The sequence below is a fragment of the Pristis pectinata genome, chromosome 3 (genome assembly GCF_009764475.1).
Source record: "Pristis pectinata isolate sPriPec2 chromosome 3, sPriPec2.1.pri, whole genome shotgun sequence".
NCBI classification, from domain to species: Eukaryota; Metazoa; Chordata; class Chondrichthyes; order Rhinopristiformes; family Pristidae; genus Pristis; species Pristis pectinata.
The window spans coordinates 102918135-102940492 of record NC_067407.1 but is presented as its reverse complement, the minus strand read 5'-3'; the positions used below and the strand labels follow the sequence as shown (position 1 = coordinate 102940492).

Here is a 22358-nt window from a genome sequence, read left to right as displayed (position 1 = left end):
TCATCTTGGACCTTTTCCCTTCCCTTTCAGGATTTCTTCGTCTCCGTCTCAGGAGGTGATAAACCACAAACATTCATTACAAGCATACAGATTCCCATAGCTTTCTTGACAATACTCCCTCCTATGCTGCCTCCTTAATGATTCCAATCCAATCTCCCAGCTCCTCCACCTCTGTTGTATTTGTTCCAATGATGAGACTTTCCACAAACGTGCTTCCGAAACGTTTGCCTTGTTCCCGAACTGTGGCTTCCCTTCTACCATAGTGGACAAATCCCTTGACTGCATCTCATCTGCACTTCTGCTCTCACCCCCTCTCCTCTTGGAAAGAATCGAGTTCCCCTGATACTCACCATCCACCCTACTAGCCTGTGCATTCAATGATCACCCTTTGCAATTTCCGCCAGCTCCAACAAGATTCCACCACCAGACACATACCCACCTTCTTCCTTCACCTTCCCTTTCACCAGTTTGAAGAGACTGTTCCCTTTGCAGCTCCCTATTCTACCACTCTCAGTATTACTGCAATTTCCCATGCAACAGCAGGAGCTGCAATACCCGTCTCTTCACCTCTTTTCTTCCCACCATCCAGGGTAGTCTTTACACATGAAATTATTCATTTCATTTTTAATATTAAATAACCCTAACAGTTCTTGCAGCTGGCCATAAAGGGGCAGGGCTTTATTGGCTGTCAAGGCCTTCATGGTTATAGCTTCCTCATTGTATCATAGGAAATCCTGTCAAAACATTGGCCACTCTACTAAATTCAGGAATGCTTCAGGCCAGGAGGTCCTCCATAGCCAGATCTGTGAAGTGTGAGTACAAGGAGTGGGCAGCAATTTGCATTGGGCTTGGGCCAGAAAGATTCAGCCCAAGAAGTTTAATACTATTCACAACAAAGCTTGACTGGAAGCCCCATCACCTGAAAATCCCTCACCAATTCATACACCCTCTGGATTTTGAGATGTATCTCTGTTTCATCATCATTGCTGGGTCAACAGCATTATACGTATTTTCACCAGGTGAACTACAACAGATCTCGTCGACTGCAACTGCAACGAAATGTCAACGGTTTATTTCCCTCCACAGATACTGCCTGACCCGCTGAGTTCCTCCAGCTCCTTTGTGTGTTGCTCCTATTCATACTGCTGTCAGTTCCATGGTAAAATAGTTTCCTAATAACAATTTGCCCAATGCAAATTTCTGCAAAATTTACATGGGCAAGTGTACTAACAGCTGGTTCATTTATTCACTGCAATTTACAATCTCAGGCCCTGGTTTCCCCCCCTTTTATAAATTGGTTTACAGCATCTGTGAATTTGGCTACAAAAATAATAAAAAATAATCTGGATCTTTTCAACTTATGTAGGAATAGTAATCAGATTCAAATTTTGAATAGCTTACCTCTGAGAGAAAGCCATGCACAATGGCGATAGGCACTCATACAATGGACACTCTTGGGCATCAGGACTGTAGCCAGCTTGCAGCAACATTTTCAAGCATTCTTGCTGTCCTCCATACACTGCTGAATAGACAGGACTCACTTTACCTGTCCCTTTATCACATATTCGATCAGTGATCGGTATTAGGAATTCCAGCACCCTGTCAGACATCAATACACATTATTAAATGAATATTACATTCACACCCAACAGGAACAAAAGAAAAAAATACTTCTCTTGCTTTCTGAATTGTTAATAATACAAGACTGAATGATGAAGCAACCAATGCAATGCACACAAATATATTTGAATAAAATTGAAATAGCACAAATCGAGAAGAATTTCAATGAATTGGCTAGATGAGAACACAGTGGAAGCTGACTTAAGATCATGTTATTTTTGAAACAATTTGAGGATGGATCTTATCCTTGCCAAGTATATCAATTGCTGCAATGAATATCAATGAAATGTTAAGTACAAAAATGCAAATGTCATCCTAAAAAAAACAAAACAAAACCTTACACTCTTCAAGGGCTTGAAAGCAGTTACAAGGACTTTGTAACTTAAGCAGTAGGTATACAGACAATATACCCTCACTTAAACTGGAAAGGAGAAATTGCTTTAAAGTAAGATTTAAACATTGGTAGCAAAAAGATGAAAATGTATTTCTAGAAGAGCGTAGAAGGTACAGAGGGGCGATGGGGTATGGTGGAATCTCTAGACATGCGTATCTAGAAAATTAAGATAAAATTAAAAATACATTCTGGCACTTTTAAAGATATGACTTAAATATAAGAAAGAGAATAAGAGCCACTGCAGTAATTCAAATTCTAGTTTTTGATCTTCAGCTCCTTGCAATGTAATATGTATCACCTGGACATCATGCTTTAAATATATTCAATGTGCATTTTTTTTTCCCCACAGCTCAATTAGACTGTGTGCACTTACTTGACTTTACCCATCTGGGCAGCAGCATGAATAGGTAACTGCCAATCATCTTCATTGCAATAAAGGTTTGCATCAGCCCCATGTAACAGCAGCAGTTCAACACATTCCACATGGCCTTCCTGAGCTGCTATGAACAATGGTGTGGCCTTATCATAAGCCTGGCAATTAACATTACTACCTGCAAAATTAATTTTAAAAAGGTTATCTTACTCAAAGTTCAGTTCATGGTTCTTAATGGCAAAGTGCATGCACAAAATATTAAAGTGCAACTAATCATTTACTTAATGAAATTCTATGCTAGTTTTTTCAAAATAATTTTATAATTTTTAGGCAGTAAATAAATAAAGAATTTTAGTAGCAAAGGGAACACATACAAGTGTTCTATTTAAGTCAAATCAATTCATATGCATGTGAACATTACAATTACTGAGTCACCCAGCATCAACATTCAAGAGCTGCCACGGATCAGAAAGTTATCTGGACTAAGCACAACTGGAAGAATGCAGCTCTAACAAAAGTCAAGAACCTTTAACCACGTATCACAAAGCACTCTTTTTGATTAGCATCCCATATACCACCCTGCATATTCACTCCCTCCACACCAAATCAGGGTACTGCAGCATATGCCATCTTCAAAATGCACAGCAGGAACTCATCAAGGTTTTGTTGACAGCATCATACAACTGCCTATATCTCTTTCTACCTCACAGGACAATGGCAACAGGCACATTAAACTCCACCTCCAGGTCACAAAACAGCCTGATTTGGAAATGCATGAATCGATTTTCCTTCTTCATTGCTAGGTTAAATTCTGGAACTTCCTACCTCTGGAAGTACCTTCTCTATAGCTGTGCAAGAAGGTAGTGCACCACCATCTTCTTACGAGCTATTAGGGATGTGTAATAACGTGATGTTGTAAATATGTTTACATTATTACCTTTGTACTTAATGTTTCAGATTATTAAGCCGTTTCTCTCTCCACATATGCTGCCTAACCTGCTAATTATTTCCATTATTTTCTGTTTTCAGTTCTCTGGCACTCTAAGCATTTAACTTTTGTATTACATTTATACAGCAGACATTACAGTGAAAACAGCTGTGTGTCAAGAATATCTGTACAAATCTAATTTATTAACATGCAAAATCTTAGCCAATTTACTTATCAAGCACAAATAAGTTAATAATGAATGAAATAATCCAAAGTATTTAGCAGGCATCGACTCTAGATGATACAGATGTGTGTGACACTGCAATCTGTACACAATTTAAAGGTATCGCTGCAGATTCCCGTTTTTCAGCTTGTAGCTCTAATTGGTGCTACTGATTTTTAAAAAATCTTTTAGCAATATTTCATAATTAAAATATATCAGCTGATGCAAAAGAAATGCACTTAATTTAAAACATGGTTTAAATTCATCTGAACAAACCAACTTTTACTGGATGTTATAATAGCGACAATAATCAAGACAAATACTACCTTTTTCTGGTGAAAACTACTGTTTCCCCATGGTGTACAAGACAAACAATTCATGTGCTGTTTAAATATCAAAGCATTTAATCAAAATGTAGGAGACATTTCTTGGCATCCTTTCTCTCTCTATGCTGAAATTGCCATCAAACAACATTTTGCTTAGGCATTTATCTATGCTATCAATCTTTGCTGCATATAGTATAATTCTAGAACCAATGTGCAGACCAATTAGATAGACATGGCACTCAATAATCTTGCCGAATTCACAATGACTAAGTTAGCCAAGTTTTATGATTTCCTCCGTAACTCGGTGCAATATATACTTAAGGTTATGCACATGTTGAATTGCATATTCTATATGTTCTTATTCAAATACGTGCACTACAATGTGGATGAACCAAACAGGCCAGTGAGTATGACTTGAATAGCGTGCCTTTTGTTTTATCCATTCACCAACATACTATCTATAGGAATATGCGAAGGTCAAGCATCATTACTTTGATTCAAAGGCAGTAAGAGAGCAAGTATATTGGATCCAGCCATTATAATGGAGATGCAGATCCAAACTAGATTCAAATTTAGCAGTTCTATACTTTGTGTGTTATATTTATTATGAAATATATTACACTAGGCCTTCATTTAGCACTCAGGAAGAACTGCCTGGAATAAGCCTGTTAATGGAATGAGTATTAAAGGGGTCATTGTTGCCTTATATACAAAAATATACTACTGACAGCACTGGGAACCTAGTTCAGGCACTCCTACAGCAAAGAAACAGTTTTAAAATGACTTCATTTCTGCATGGCTCATTGAGGAGTGTGCTACCAACAAATACGCAGAGGCTGCCTGAGAGGATTGGGGCAACAACGAATCTGCTGGAAGAACTCAGTGGGTTGAGCAGCATCTGTGGGAGGAGAGGAATTGTCAACGTTTTGGGTCAAAACCCTGCATCAGGACCAGATGCAGGGTTTCGACTCAAAGCGTCAACAATTCCTTTCCTCCCACACATGCTGCTCGACCCTCTGAGTTCTTCCAGCAGATTGGTTGTTACTTGAGATTCCAGCATCCACAATCTCGTGTATCCTGTGAGGACTCGTGTTGCGTGGGCTAGGAGAGCAGTGCCAAGAACAAGATTTCCCTGAAGTATGAAGCAACGCCACTACCATTGATATTGACCTTCTCCACCAACACCCAACCAACTCTCATCCCTACATTGCACAAAGAGGTCAAGCCTCCAAAGGGGCAATAATGAAAACGTTACTCAATTTCCTCCATCTCTTACATTTAGGCAAAGGCATTGGAGGAGTAGAAGGGAGGCTACCCACACAGATGCAGGGCGTTTTGAATACAGTGTTTCATTCACCCAATGAGCAGAGGGGCCACTGAGCCCTCAAACCACTGCAACAGCAAGTGCAATCTGTGGTCTGCCAGATATATTCATTAATAATGTTTCACAGTGGTCCCTTTGACTTGATCATAACCAAACATAATCATCTGTGCTGTAACATCACCATAAAGAAATTTTGTCCACAACATGTTATAAGTGCATCTATCTTCTGTTGTGTCACATCAGCATTGGCCACTTGTATCTCCCTCCCCAGTAGAGGGGAGGACTTGAGCAAGAAAGAGGAGAAAGAGTATGATGATGATGATGATGATGAACAGCACAGTGTGTCATTGTGCCTGACATTTTATATCATCACCTCAGAGGCTGACACCATGAGAGATAAACAGATTAGATTAGAAGTGCACGTGTCACGTGGAGATAGACAAGACATTAATGAACTACAGTCTGGCACCAGGGTTGGACAGTTTAGTGTGGGACTTGCCAGAGATGGATCTACATATCCCTATTGCCCCAAACGACTTAGAAAAGGACCATAAATGATATACTGCCAAGACAAGTCTCATGCAGGTGCAGATGCAGAGCAAGAGGTTCAGCAAGTCGTGAGACCCGACTGACCAAGTGGAGGAGACAAAAGAATCCATCCCCAAGTTCTCTGAAGGAGGCTTTGCAGAACCAGGAAACTATTATCTCCAATCTGGAGGCCATGAACACTTCATACTGAGGACTAGTAGAAATCCAGTGTCACAGTTCCTGCTGATTCAGGTGACTGCTACACTGAAGGCACAGAACGAGTTCACACAAAGATTGTGTTTCATTGCAGTCTCACATCATTTCAAATGGAGTTTTGGGCTCTGTCATACAAGAACGGCCTGAAGCTCAAAAGGGAGCAGCTTGATGCCCCCACTGAACAGAGAGATACCACTCAAGAGCAGACTGCAGCTCTCATTAGCCACAAGGTGCTACTCATGATAGTGTGTTGATTCCCTTAAAGAGAGAGATGCTACATGTCAGCAGCAAAGGATGAAAACAGCAGACACTTACAATTTGGGATTTGTCAACAAGGTCATCTCTGTATCTGTAGTTCGATACAATGGTACAGAAAATTGACCAAGATGCCACCTAGTATGCTGGTTCAGAACACCGATGTCCCTTCTCATAAAGGGCACCATCATCTCACACCAAGGCCTTTTAAGCAGCAATTGCACTTGTGCTCTACAAACAGCAGTCAGAGAATATTCAGTGAAATCAACTGGAGTGCAGGTGTCAGCGTCTTCTGGACACTGACACCCATGCACTGCAGCACAGAAGTACGGAGGTTAGAGAGTCATAGTGTTACATCACGGAAACCGGCCCTTCTGCCCAACTCATCCACGTCGATCAAGGGACCTACCTAAGCTAGCCCCATTTGCCTGCATTTGGCCCATATCCTTCTAAACCTTTCCTATCCATGTACCTGTCCAAATGTCTTTTAAACATTGTAAATCTACCTCCTCTATCACATCCTCTGACAGCTCACTCCATATACTCACCACCCTCAAAGTGGAAAAACTTGCTCCTCAAATCCCCCTTAAATCTCTTCTCTCTTACCTAAAACCTATGTCCTCTAGTTTCAGACTCCCCATCCCTGGGAAAACGACTACCTACCCTATCTAGGCCCCTCATGATTTTATATACCTCCATAAGGTCACCCCTCAGCCTCCTTCCCTCCTGGGAAAACAGTCCCAGCCTATCTGATCTCTTCTTACAATTCAAGCCGTCCTGTCCAGGCAACACCCTAAGCTAGTGCCAATGAGTCTGTTAATTTTAGAACACAACGATATCAGTTCCATTACAAACTGAACCAAGTAGCCAGGAGCATCTAGTGCAGCCCGATCATTTGAAAGGCTACGCAGGTAAATGGGATTACTATAGGCAAGTACAATGGTCACATGGACATGGTGGACCAAAGGGCTTGTTTCTGTGCTGTACAACTGGGACTCTATGGGTGAGGCGTTAACATTCACTAAAATGGAAAGTGAAGGTTTGTTTTCTTTAAAACTTTATTTTAATTAATGTCAACTTTAATTAATTTACATACATTGAATTTGGAAGTAAATGTTGATTAAATTAATTCTTAATTTTTTATGTTTCCAAACGCCTCTGATGATCCAAGAAATCCAGAAGTAGTGGTAAAGGTCTTCAGACAGCAAGGCACAGGTCTGTTCCAGCCCAATCTGGCCTAATGTTATTTGAAAATGTCGGTAGCAATTCAAAGTGAGTGAAATATTGCATAATATTTTAGCAAAAGACAAAGTAATGAAAAACATCTCGCCAGCACCACTGTGTGGAAGCTCAAAGGAAAAACAATTACTTTACTGAAGCTAGTATTTTTTTTGCCAATTTTAAACTATGCATCAAATCTTACTGACCTGGGCCTGCCACAGAATTGCACCTCACAATCTCCCTTACATTTGTATCTAACTAGTAAGATATGCAGGCAGGAGACACAGGAGAGATACTGTCTGCTGACAGTCTATCTTGCTACCCTGAAGCATCTCAAATTCTACGTTCTAAACCACCAGCACCTATCAGCATGAATCATGGCAATATTTTTAATTAGTTACAAATTACTTCAGTGTGCTGTCACTTATTAACACTGATATATACAAACCCAGTCTTTGGTACATGTTTTTAAGTGGAGGCTGTTAATTAGAAGGTTTAAAAAACATACCACACTAATGACAATAAAACATGCCTCCTAATTGTGAGGATGCTATACAAAATAAGATTAAGCAACCTCAATTCATATTCTAGTGTGTCTTGACTTCAGAGGCAAAACCTATTGTGTTGGCTACAAATTTGGCAACATTCTCATGTATCACTGAATGTCATGTGAAAAACAGATAATTCTGCTCTCCATGAACTCTGCTCCTACTGAGAAGGGAACACTTAATGCTCTACTTGCTACCTCAATCTGAAGTTCAGGAAAACATTTTCATGGAGTACAATGCTTTTCAAAACATGTATCCTCTGGTAATTCTTCCCTTGCGGTTGGTCACCAGGTTGATATTTAGAATTTGCTACTCAGAGAGTGGTTGAGGGGAATAGCATAGTTGCATTCAAGGAAAACTGAATAGATGCAAAGGAGAAGTGAATTGACATATTTGTTGGTGGAACCAAATAAGAGGATGGAGAAGGCATGTGGAGTATAAACACAGCACATGCTGAGCCAAATGAAATGTTCTCATACAACATGTAAACAGGCCCTTCAGTCCACCAAGTTCACACCTACCAAGAAGCACCCACTTACGCCAATCCTACACGGATCCCATTTTATTCTCCCCATAGCCAAAAACTGCCCAGAGATTTTACCACTCACCTACACACTGGGGATAATTTACTGTGGCCAATTAACCTACCAACCTGCATGTCTTTGGGACGTGGGAGGAACTGCAGCACACAGGGGAAACTCAAAGTCACAAGGAGAATGTGCAAACTCCACAAAGGCAGCACTGGAGTCAAGATTGAACCCAAGTCGCTGAAGCTGTCAGGCAGAAAGCTCTACCAGCTGCACAACTCTGCCACCCAGTTCTATGTTCTATTCAATGCTGAAACTAAACCCTCCCATGCCCCACAACTAATTGCATCAACATCCACCTATTCTTTCCAAACTCATTCCCTTCTGTTTCTTCAACCTCATCCCCAATGATATCTAGACATTTCCTAATCTACATGTTAGTTGATATTGTACATTTCCTTCTTTTCGATCACCATGTCCTTCTCTGACAGAACTAGAGCCAGAGGCTCCTCAGAAAGCCCACCTCAACCCAAGTTGGCTTGTTAATTACCACCTCCGCCTTTAACCTCCCTTTCTCTTTGAAAATCCTGTTGCCTAATTTTTGTTGAATTTTAAACAGTTAAGCTCTTCAAAACACTTTTGTCATGTACCACAATGAAAAAAGGCTGGTTCAGAATCAGACTAAATAGTCATAAACCAAAAAATTATTCCAACATACATAAGTAAGCTGGCTTAATGGCTAACTACTGGTGACAGCACATTCTTTAATACAAAATGCTTTCAATATTCACATTTTCCTGCCTTTCCCAAAAGGTGAAGAAAATGCTATCATACAAGCTAAAATAGTCAAATCAGATAACAACATGCACTGGTGAAATAATACAGTAAGATAGTGAATCAGTACAATAATTAAAAACAATAAAATTAGAACTAACCCATAAAAGACACATTATGATATGATTGGCATCAAGTAGTTAATCTATATTACAAAGTATTATTTCTAACCACCTCCTCTGGTTTCGTTGTGGTAATCTTATTTATAATTTGTCAACCATTGGAAATAAGTATTCACTATGCTTACAAGAATTTTCATAATGTTGAAAATCTCCATAGGATTTCCCTTAATCTTGTATGATACAGTAATAGTTTTTTTAAAAGTCTCACTTTTTCAAGCCTTTCTTCATATAAGATGATTTCATTCCAGTATTACTTGAGTAAGCTTTTACTGCACCCTTTCTATGGCTTCATTATTATTTTTCCTATATACTCCAACTGCAGTCCAATCATGATCTATAACACATTCATATGCACTTGCATGTTGTGGCTTTTATTACCAACTTCACACATTTAAAGATCCATTCTCCTACATTAAATGTGCATCTCTTTAAGGGGAAAAAGGCAAAAGGGGAAAAGTGATGCAGCCATGGCAATCAAAAGAAGTTAAAGATATTATTATATCAATGGAAAAAGGCATATAATGTTCCCCAAAAAAAGGAACTAAACTTGAGGATGGGGAAAATATCAGCATTCTGCAAAGGAGGGCCAAGGCATGACCAAGAAGATAGAGAGTATATTATGAGAGTAGGCTAGGGAGAAACATAAAAGCAGACAATAAAAAGCTTCAATAGATATATGAAAAGGAAAGGATTAGTTAGTAGTAAAGTGGATCCCTAACAGACCGAGACAGGTTAAATTATATTGCAGAATAAAAAAAAAGGCAGAGAGGTCAAACAAATATTTTGTTTAGCTCTTCATCATAGAAGACAGAGAAAACCTCCCAGAAACAATGAAGTGCAAAAGATCTAGAGTAAATGAGGTCAAAGAACTGAATAAAAAAAAATTAGTATTGGAGAAATTAATGGGACCAAAAGGAAATAAATCCTCAGGACCTGAACACCTGTATAGGGTAATAAAAGGCCATGGGAACTAGTGGATGAACTGGTTGACATCTTCCAAAATTTCATTTGATCTAGAACAATTCCCTTCTAGGAAAGTGGGAAATGTAACACCGAAAAGGAAGGAGGACAAAAAACATTAATAGCAATGAAAATCCTGAAGTCTATCATTAAGGTAATGGCAACAGGGCATTTAGAAAATAATATTGTGATTGAGTAGTGTCAATATTGGTTTATGAAAGGGAAATAATGTTTGACCAATCTGTTAAGAGTTTTTGAGGTTATATATAGCAGAATAGTTGGAAGAAACTAGTTAATATTGCACATTTAGACTTTCAGAAGGCCTTTGATAAGGTGCCACACAAGAGATTATTAAACTAAATTAGAACATCTATTATTGGGGATAACATACAGGCATGGATGGAGAATCGATTAATGGACTGAAAACAGAGTAGAAAGCTGATACAGGTGAGATGCCACAGGGACTGGTGCCAGGCTCCATCTGTTCACAGCCCAATCAATGATCTGGATCGGGGATCAAGTAATGATGTACCTTTGCTGATGATACAAAGCTAGGTTGCAGAGAGGCTTCAGTGGATGTAGGCTGATTAAGTGAATGGACAAAAACATAGCACCGAATGCAATATGGAAAAATATGAGGTCATTCATTTTGGTTGGAAGAATGAGAAAGAAAATTATATAAATAGAATGAAATCTCAAAAAGTTGCAGTATAAAGAGAACTGTACATGAAAAACAAAAAGTTAGTATGCAAGTACTGCCAATAATTACAAGGCCAATGCTGGCCTTCATTGCAAGGCAAGTAAGGAAGTTTTGATGCAACTTACAGGGCACTGGCAAGACTGCAATTGGAGTACTGCACACGTTGGAGAAAGTAGGGAGAGGTTCACTTGGTCGATTTCTCAGCTGAAGGGATTGACATTTGAAGAGGTTGAGCGGGTTGGACCTTTACTCATTCGAGTTTAGAAGAATGAGAAATAATCTCATTAAAATATATAAAATTTTGAGGGGGATTGACAAAGTGGATGCTGAGAAAATGTTTCCTCTAGTGGGAGTACCTAGAAATAAGGGGCATAATGGGTCACCTGTTTAAGATGGAGGAGGAATTTTCTCTCTCTGGAATTCTCCACTCCAAGAGCAAAGGAGATGAAATAATTTAATATATACAAAACAGTAATTGACAGCCATTTAATCAACAAGAGGGTCAGGGGTATAAGGAAAGAGCAGGAAAGTGGTGTTGAGGCCAAGATTGGATCAATTGCTATCTTATTGAATGATGAAGCAGACCTGATGTATCAACTGGCCCACAGCTGCTCCTGTTTCTTATGCTGTTATAGTGCTCAAAATATTAGTCCTCTCTGGGGATCTTATCTAAAGCACAATTTATGACAATGGGATTCAGAAATTCTCTGGTGCATAAAGTAAACTCACAGCAAAAATACAAAAAATCCTTCCCAAATTCTCCCGATATGGAAGCTAAGGCGTTCTCCCATACTTTGCCTTTGGTTTTGCTCACTGTGGCACTAAATTCTTACATTAACAGATAGGTCAGAATATGAAACAATGAGAGAACCTGGATGAAGGGTCTTGATAATAGAAGTCACCACAAAGGGAAAAACACATTGAAGAAAACCTGAGTAACAGAGAAGAAATATCAAGGAAATTTTAACTTGTAGGCTTGGTTGCAGGTGGTGGGATTTGGGGTGGGGGGAGAGTGGCAGTCAGGTTCACTGATCATTGGCAAATTGTCACCATATTGAGAAGCCCAGTTCCACATTTTGGAGTGCATTAGACTGCCTGTGTACAACCCCTTCCCCCAACTCAAGAGGGGCGATTGGTCTACAAATATGATAATTGCTCAACTGAAACATGATTTCAGCTGAATTTTAAAATTTCCCCAAAACGTGCTGTGAAAGCAAATGAAGAGCGCAACCAAACTTAAACCAACAGGGGAGGATTTAAAAGCTACTGACTGTGATTACTATTATACAAGTAGAATTAAACATTAAAAATTGAACAATGGAATTGGTATCAAATAATCTCACAGATATAGAGAAAATGTCCAGTTGTGATCAACTGCAAACCTTCATTTAAACCTCAAAAGAACATTAGAGTACATTTTACCATTGCCTGCATACCCCCTTTGACCAAGAAAGCATATGATGTCAAGTTACAAGCTGAGTAGATTTACCATGAAAAGGATTGAAAGCACCTTTAAATTATGTCATAGTCCGAGTGAGAAAACGTGATGTTCACATCACGTGTGATGACAGGTGCCTATAACTGCAGCTAATCCAAACACTTCACAAAATAAAGTATGTTTGTATAGCACTTTATGAAGAGAAATATCTCAAGGCACTTTAAACAATGAATTATTTTTGGAGCTTAATGACTGCCCCACATGGGAAAACAAATAGTTATGGCACTCCTGAAGTATGTTTAGAAATGTCACTGCATTCATGTGAGGTTACAAAACTGACAGAGAATGCTTTCACAACGGCAATCCTCACTACATGCACTGTTCAGAGAAATGAAACACTATGCTAACTTATTACACTACTCCAAGTTCAAACAGCAGAGCCATTTTTAAATTAGCATTGCAGTTAGATACTTTCAAAGATTAGGGTGCAATAATCTTAACAGGATAACCCTGTTAAGTAGAAATACTTATAAAATAGTTCATTCCAAATAGCCAGAATTTCTCACTCATTTCTAATGCAATATCAAAACATTTTGAACGATTACCATGTTGTACAAGGATTCTTAAACTTTCCAGCTTTCCATACTGCGCAGCAAGAAACAACGGTGTAATTCCATAATCATCCTTGGATTCTTTATCAGCCCCCTTTTCAAGTAAGAACTTCAATATTTCTAAGTGTCCCTGCAAAACATAATAAATATACTTTAGACACAGTTATTCTGAAGTTATTGCTATGGTCTGTCCAATATAATATGAAATCTCATAACCAATATCCTGCTTTGTCAGAGAGATGGGTACAAGATCAGTGCCACCCACAAATCAGGCACTAGCATTTGTCAGATTATGTCACAAGGACACATGCCACCAAGATGCCCGAAATCCATTGTCTGAATAAGCACATCAACATTAATGTCCTCTCCCAGGCCACCATCCCCACCAGAGGCTCCAAGCACAGTCAGCCAGCTCCAATGAGCAAGCCACATATTTTGCATACCCAACACCAGAGCCCCGAAACATGCACACTACTCCAAGTTCCATCATGGTAAGGATTGCCAGGGGACATAAGAAATGCTTCAATGATGTTCTCAAAGCCTTCTAGGAAAAAAAGAAAAATCCTCACCATCTCACAGGAATCCCTGGCAATCACAATGGAGGAACATCTGGGGAGGTACTGAAAACCAAGTCTTTTCATTGGAAGCATGTGGAAGCCAAAAGAATATGGTGAAGGAAGCTGGCCACCTCCTATATTATCCATACACCCACTCCATCAAACACCTCCTGCCCCACCTACAGCAGAATCTGTAGTCCCACATTGACCTCACTGGGCACTTTAGAATTCATGGAACTGGAGTGGAACCAAGTTATCTTCTACCCCAAGAGTCTGCCAAAGAAAACATTATGAAAGTTGGATTGAAAACTCATGGCCTCCAAGTTAAATCAATGGGCAATTATAATACTTATAACCAGACAAGAATTGTTAATTTTTCAGTTATTGGAAGTAAAGAAAAGTCAAAATCAGGGAGACAGATTACCCTACTTTGTAAAGAAACAATGGACATATACAACAGTAGGCAAGCCTAAGATGATGAGTGATGAGAAATGTGAACAAGAAAACTGGAATCAATATCCTGAAAACATACATTGAGGTTATCATTCAAATTCCTAATCCCTTCTTCTTAAATCTTCATCAAGGAACCATTGCAGCCTTATTATAAATCCATTCCAAAAAGTTGAAGACACTCAAATTTAGTTCAACCTTTCCTGCGTCAACCAGTTCAAATTGTATTACTACAATCAACTAGCCATCTGGATCATGCAAACTATTAAGAGAATGACCTTTCCACACACAGTCAGGTAAATGTTTAACTGCACATTATTTTTAAATATTTGGTCAATTAGCATAACTTTGGACCTGAATGTGCAGTTGTCAAGCACACAGGGACACTTGATGTGAAAGCTTTGGTTTAACTGAAGATCTTTCTTTTTGTGCCCCTGTTAAAGGCATAAAAAATATTCAAACAGAAGTCCCAGGAAGCTCACAACAATAATACTGACTTTCAGCTTCGTTCTTTAAATTTATGCACTAAGATATGATGACCTCCAGGTGGCACCCAGTGTACATTTAAATCCTCTGATCCGAGTAAGACCACGATAAAGGGAATATTGCAAGTTTCTTCTGGGTATCCCCCCCAAATAAGTGTCTAACTGGAATCAGTAAATAAATAGTGCAAGGCAACTTGGGCTTGTCCTGCCTTATTACAATGTGACGTATATACAGCTGTACCTGCTTCAGGCTCAAGTGATTGTTGCTGCCCTTCACCCCGAACAGGGGATCTGCAGGAAATTCTCACACAGTTTCCAAGAGATGAAAAACGAGTCTCCATCTATATTTCCATCATTAGCCATGAAAGCACTGTCCCAAAATCTGCCTCATCAACTCCCTCTTCTACTCCAGCTCAACCAATTATGCATTGCCAATTAAGCCCATAACCTGTCCCTCACAAACCCACTAGTCCTGATGCAGGGTCTCAACCCGAAATGCTCAACTATCCCTTTGCCTCCACAGACATTGCTTGACCCGCTGAGTTCCCCCAGCAGTTTGTCCTTTGCTCCAGATTCCAACATCTGCAGTCCCTCTTCTGTAAGTCTATATGTCTGTTTTTTTTTATTGTGGGACAAAGGCCACTCATAGTTCCATGAAGATCAAGCAAAGATTTCATTCAAGCAAATGCACGGGAAAAGATCTCAGTCTTCCCAAGGAACTTGGCGATAGAGATGGAGCACATATTTATAGCTCCTATCTTTCTGTTTTCATATCTATATTTTGAGAGTCTCTAAAACCAACTACTTTGTGCAGGCCCACAATCCCAGCCTTGGCCCTGGTCAGGCACAGTAGCATAGTGGTTAGCATAATGCTTTACAGCACCAGCGACCCGGGTTCAACTCCGGCCACTGTCTGTAAGGTGTTTGTATGTTCTCCACGTGTCTGTGTGGGTTTCCTCTGGGTGCTCCGGTTTCCTCCCACATTCCAAAGACGCACGGGTTAGGAAGTTATGGGCATGTTATGTTGGCGCCGGAAGCGTGGCGACACTTGCGGGCTGCCCCCCAAATCACTACACAAAAGATGTATTTCACTGTGTGTTTCGATGTACATGTGACTAATAAAGATACCTTATCTTATAATTTCCATAGTAATTCAACTATCTTGTCCGCCTTTATTCCCTTTATCTCCTCCCTCAAAAGAGCAATAAACAGTCTATTACTGCAGGCTGCAATAGCCATCATCCCCAGAGCTACCACTTGGTCAAGTATCCCATCAAGCCTAGTCGTAACCACAATGCTTATGTTTAGATCTAATATTAACCCTATTAGTGCAAGCCCCTAGTCTCTATTTCAATTCCACAATTCAGTAAAAATCATGGCTGAGTTGTAATCACATTTTAAATAACACACTTTAGTCTATATCTCTAAATACTTTTGGATAATAAATGTCTAACAGTCAAAGGATTAAAGTTAACAATTCACCTAGCATCACCCACCATTTATGGAAGAAAGTTCCAAACTTCTACCAACCTTTGCATGTAAAAGTGTTACCTCACTTCAGGAGAGGTCTGGTTCTAGGCAAGTTTTAAGACTGTACCACGCAACCCTCGGCACCTAATCAGGAAAAATAATTTCTCACAACTTACCCAATTAGTTTCCCTTGAAATCATGATCCAACCATGGCCTTGCATAACTGCAGCATCCCCTACCATTCTTCTCCACAAAGTATAAAGGTCAAACTTATAGTTATTCTCTATGTCTGTCTATCCACATGGACCTCCAAGGATTAATTACATGAAAATCCATTTGTTACAGTTTTATCCTATTTATGGGTTTTGCTGAACCTATTAATGATCTCCTTATAGTCTAATGCTGCCACCTAACACTGCCCACAATCCCATCTATCTTCATGTCACCAACGAACTTCTCACCCAACATCCAATTAGTTTGGAAACAGGATGGACTGTTATGATTCCAAGACAGATACTCGTCAGACTCCACTCATCACTTCATCAAAAAAACTGCAGTTAACGAAGATCAGAAATAAAAACAGAAAATGCTGGAAACCCTCAGCAGGTCAGGGAGCCTCTGTGAAAAGAGAAATATAGTTAACCTTTTGAGTCAAAGATATTTCCCCAGAACTTCCATTCTGATTACCTGCATAACATCCCTGCTCTCTGCCCCGTACTGATAATAAGCACAACAGGATAAATTAGGCAACAGTCTCTTATGACAGAATTTAAACTTTCTTCTGAAAATCCATTAAGCATCACCTATCAATATTTCAGAAGATGTACTGTGCTCACACCCACTTCTTTTAAAATTCTGGCCATATGCAATTATTTTCTTCAATTTTGTTAAGATCTTGTATTTGATTCAATGTTTGCTTGGGATATCCAATATGAAATCCTCTTCTTCCACTGTTAATACTGATAAAAATATTCCACAATTCTTTATTTTTACTTACAGTATCACCTCTATTTCCAAGGAACCTACTTAGCACCTGACTACAACTTTTGTCCCAATATAATTGTAGAAATATTTAACATTGTTTTTGATATCCTTTGGAAGTTCATTTTCATCCATTATAAAAAAAAGAAAAACTGCTGGAAAAACTAAGTAGGCAAGACAAAAATAGAGATAATGTTTCAGGTTGATTACTTTTTAACAGAACCCTTTTTTTTTACAGCTGTTGCTATCTACTTTGTCACCTTTCGTTGTTCTTTTCTGCTTTTCCTTGTTATTTTACACTTATGCTTTGATTTTGAGCTAATGTATTAGGCACGTAAACTGGTTAATTTTTTTTAAATACTTCCCCCTTAATCTGTTTTATTAATAAATTTGACCAGTTTATCATGTCTCTGTCATCAAATTAAACTCAATCTTGCCTAAATCTAGAACCTTAGTAATTGTTTCTCATTTTTCCCTTTCAAACACTACTTTGAACTTGACTACAATCACATTAATGTCCCCAAACCATTCAGCTGCCAATGAAATCTAGTCGATCAACAACTCTGTGACCAACCTTCTTGGTGGTTCTAGGCCATACTATTGTAGAAAATTATCCTGAACGTACTCAAGAAATTCACTACCTTTCTGACACTGATGTACTTGCACTACCTAAATGAAAACTGCATACCTGAAAACTAGACTGACCAAGTCACAGGAAGATGGTGTCAGGCAGTCTCATGTCTATGATATACAAAATATGAACAAAAATCAGGAACAAAGCATGAATTGCAAAGTTCACCATTTTCATTCAGGCTTCCTCCACGCATCTGCTGCATAATACATGAAGGAGACTGAACACACATTCTTCTGGCAATTTTGCTTGTGTTAGAATGACCTGCTCTATCCACAGGCCAATCCTGTGGAAGCAGGCCTTCTCTCCTTACCCATCCCAGCCTGGAACTGGAAGGCCAACTCAAGTGGGCACTCCCTAAATTATTTACTAATAATCATAATCATACTAATAATCACCAACCCAAACTCATTTGCCTCACCCAACCTAATCCACCCTCTCACTAATCTTCTCTCCTCCACCTCCCAACCAGTGATAGCAGCCCTTTGATTAACTAACCCCTAACCTTGATCACAGGCACCCTCACCACCACCTCCTACTGACATCTACCCCTCCCCATTCATCCCTCATCTTTCCCAACCCCACTCTCCATTTTCTCTTGGGGTGTTTCCCGTTCCCTCATGTGGCCCTTAATCCTGACCCCTGACTTCCTTTGTGCAGTCTGCACTGGTAACTGAACCACAATCAAAATGGTTTTTAACCCTCCCTACAGCAGTGGTTTAAGTCATCCCTCCAATGTCAAGGAATTAAGAGTTTTTTGTCCAGAATTTAAGCCATACTGCCTTTGCTATGTTTGGATAATCACTGCATTTATGCATGCAACTACTTCACAGCTATAAGTACATACACAAAATCTGCATTATAGTCTAAATTCCTTACCGATTTTTAATCTTATCCATGAAGTTCTCTACTTCCTGCTTGCGTTTTGTTGTACCCTATCTCATCTTCGAACTGATTTCATTATCAACAAGGCTACCCCCTCCCCTTTATTATTTTGCCTATTTTTCATGTCATATCATATTTAATACTCAACCCTGATGATCTTATAGAAATAAAAGACTGCAGATGCCGGAATCTAGATGAAAAATACTATGATGCTGAAGGAACTCACCAGGCCAGGCAGCATCTGTGGAGAAAAGTTGGTAGGCAATGTTTACAGTCAGGACCCTTCTTCAGGACTGAAGATAGGAAAAGGGGAAGCCCAATATATAGGAGGAAAAAGCAGAGCAGTGATAGGTGGACAAAAGAAGGGAGGCAGGGTGGGCACAAGGTGGTGATAGGTAGATGCAGGTAAGAGACAGTGATAGGCAGGTGGGAAGGGGAGGGGAGAGCAGATCCACCGGGGCACCAAGGGATAGGTCAAAAGGTGAGGGAAGAAGGGAAAAAGAGAGGTAGACTAGGAAAGGGAAAATAAGAAAAGAGGCACAGTGGATGGGGTGTGGGGTGGGGTTACTTAAAGTGTTAAAATTCAACGTTCATGTCATTAGGCTGCAAAGTTCCAAGACGGGAAATAAGATGCTGCTCCTACAGTTTGCGCTTGGACTTCTCCTGGCAATGGAGAAGGCCGAGGACTGACATATCTTATACTCAATGATGGCTACCAGGTCATACTCTACAAGTGGACTTCACACATTAAATTTATTCAATTTGTGTGCTTGTGTAAAGAACATACCCTTTAATTCACAATTAATTACTCTACACCATTTAGTTTTCCCTTTAGCAGCATTGCTCTGCATCATGCAGAATTTATGACTATGACAGCATCAGGTACATGTCCCTCCATCCCAAGCCACACACCATCCTGATTTGGAAGTACAATGATATCTCAATCATCACAAATTCAAAATCTTAGACCCTGTAAAAAAAAATGAGAGCACATTTTCACTACGCAGCCTGCTCCAGTTCAAGAAGCCCCTCTACAACCTTGTGTGTGGCACTTAAATGCTAACCATTGTCATCCACATTCAAAGAATGATAAAGCAAAATAAATACATTACTATCATTCACTGATTGCTTTAAAATTTTCCTCTTTCCCTACTAAAGTATAGGCAATGGATGTTACGGTACCTGATAAGCAGCCTGGTGCACAACACTCCATAAGCATGCAGAATGAGATCCATTAATCCTTGCTCCATACTTTAGTAGTGTCCTTACAACAGCAAAATGGCCCTTCTCTGTTGCTGCAATTATGGGAAACTTTGGTCAAACTTTGGAAATTATGATCAAACTTTCTCCCAGCATTACACAATGCAGTAGAACATCAGATTGTAGTCATGTCAATGCATACAGATAAACAAATGCATTTTAAATAATGATCAAATTGTGCAAGGAATGAAATGAAAGCAATAAATTATGTAATTCCTGGTATAAAATGATTTTGTATTTGTAAATTCATTGTACTGCCTTCCAATTTTGAGAGTTGATCATTTTACACTATATATTGTCTAAAGATATTTTCCTCCTAACTATATGCCACATTTTATTTACAATAAATCATGTTGTATGATTGAGCTGAAACCCAAACCTTGGTTGTTACAAAGTGCATTTTTCATTCTTAGAATCTTCTTCTGTGGAGTACTGGCAAAGACAGATACTTGTGAAACAGGCAAACCAAAAAAGAGATTGATTGCTTGTTAACTATTAAATAATAAACTATTGACTATGCTCCTGTGAGAAGGAAATGCTACTATTTAATTACCATGGGAATACCAAAGCCTTGGCTCAGCTATACAGCATAAAAAAAAATCTCAGGGCTAACGCAGATAAACTCCTAAAGTATCCTGGATACCAAACAGTATTGGGATGCAGCTCAATAATATCAGGCACACAGATAACCAATGAAAACTGAAGAAAAACAAATAATCAACACTAAATTGTAAATGTAAGACTTCAAACAACACAGAAGGAAAGCACATGCAGTCTACCTCCCTTATAATATGGGCATTCATAAACTGCTTAACTGTCGTCTTGAGTTACAAGTTTGTCAATCAAGCTTTGGATGCTATAGACAAAGTGTCATTTCAAGTCAGAAAGCTACAGGTATCCCTTTATTTACAAATGTTCACATTACAAATTTTTGCTATAATGCCATGTCCTCGATGGCAGGGAGGGCTGTGCCCATGATGGAGCTGGCTGAGTCTACAACCCTCTGCAGCCTCTTTCGATCCTGCAATTGGAGCCTCCATTACAGGTGGTGATGCAACCAGTCAGAATGCTCTCCACTATACATCTGTAGAAATTTGCAAATGTCTTTGATGACATACCAAATCTCCTCAAACTCCTAATGAAGTAGAACCTTCTTCGTGATTGCATCGATGTGTTGGGCCCAGGAACTTGAAGCTGCTCACCCTTTCCACCGCTGACCCCTCAATGAAGACTGGTGTGTGTTCTTCCGATTTCCCCTTCCTGAAGTCCACAATCAAATCCTTGGTCTTGCTGACGTTGAGTGTGAGGTTGTTGTTGCAACGCCGTACAACCAACCGATCTATCTCGCACCTATACACCTCCTCATCACCATCTGAGATTCTGCCAACTGAGAAGTGTGGTCTAACCAGAGTTTTGTAGAGCTGCAACATTACCTCGTCTCTCTTGAACTCAATCCCCTGCCTAATGAAGGCCAGCGCACCATACACCTTCTTAACTACCCTATCAACTTCCATGGCAACTTTGAGGGATTTATGGACTTGAACCCCAAGATCCCTCTGTTCTTCCACACCGTTAGAAATCCTGCCATTAACCTTGTACTCTGTCTTCAATTTCGATCTTCCAAAGCATATCACTTCACACTTTTCTGGATTGAACTCCATCTGCCACTTCTCCGCCCAACTCTGCATCCTGTCTATATCCCATTGTAACCTACAACAACGTTCTACACTATCCACAACACCTCCAACCTTCATGTCATCTGCAAACTTACTAACCCACCCCTCCACTTCCTCATCCAAGTAATTTATAAAAATCACAAACAGCAGGGATCCCAGAACAGATCCCTGTGAAACACCACTCGTCATCGTCTTCCAGGCAGAATACGTTCCACCTACTACCACCTTCTGCCTTCTGTGGGCAAGCCAATTCCAAGTCAACACAGTCAAGTCTTCATGGATCCCATGCTATTTCTGGATGCACCTACCATGGGGAACCTTGTCAAATGTCTTACTGAAGTCCATATACACCACATCCACCACTCTACCTTCATCTATTTGTTTTGTCACCTCCTTGAAAGACTCAATTAGATTCATGAGGCACGACCTGCACCTCACAAAGCCATGCCGACTATCCTTAATAAGACTATGCTTCTCCAAATGCTCGTACATCCTGTCCCTAAGAATCCTCTCCAATAGCTTGTCCACCACTGACTTAAGACTCACCGGTCAATAATTCCCAGAATTATTCCTATTACCTTTCTTGAACAACGGAACAACATTTGCCATCCTCCAATCCTCTGGTACCACTCCTGTGGCGCAAAGATCATTGTCAATGTCCCAGCAATCCCTTCCTTTGCTTCCCATAGTAACCTGGGTAACTTATCTGTCCTAATGTTTTTCAGAAGCTCCAATACTACCTCTTTCTTAACCTCAACATGCTCTAGCACATTAGCCTGTTCTGTGCTGACCTTACATTCCTCAAAGTCCCACTC

General features: G+C 39.7%; 1 protein-coding gene across 3 annotated transcripts in view; it reads right to left on the bottom strand.

The window, feature by feature from the left end:
* asb3 (ankyrin repeat and SOCS box containing 3) overlaps window positions 1-22358 on the bottom strand; it is a 71756-nt gene that overhangs the window by 42135 nt on the left and 7263 nt on the right. For all 3 annotated transcript variants that reach the window (XM_052012906.1, XM_052012905.1, XM_052012907.1), the window contains exons 4-7: window positions 19790-19902; window positions 13143-13278; window positions 2388-2565; window positions 1402-1599 (exon numbers count right to left, since the gene is read on the bottom strand). In XM_052012906.1, the coding sequence (XP_051868866.1) occupies window positions 1402-1599; window positions 2388-2565; window positions 13143-13278; window positions 19790-19902 (625 nt within the window). The remainder of the gene's footprint in view (window positions 1-1401; window positions 1600-2387; window positions 2566-13142; window positions 13279-19789; window positions 19903-22358) is intronic.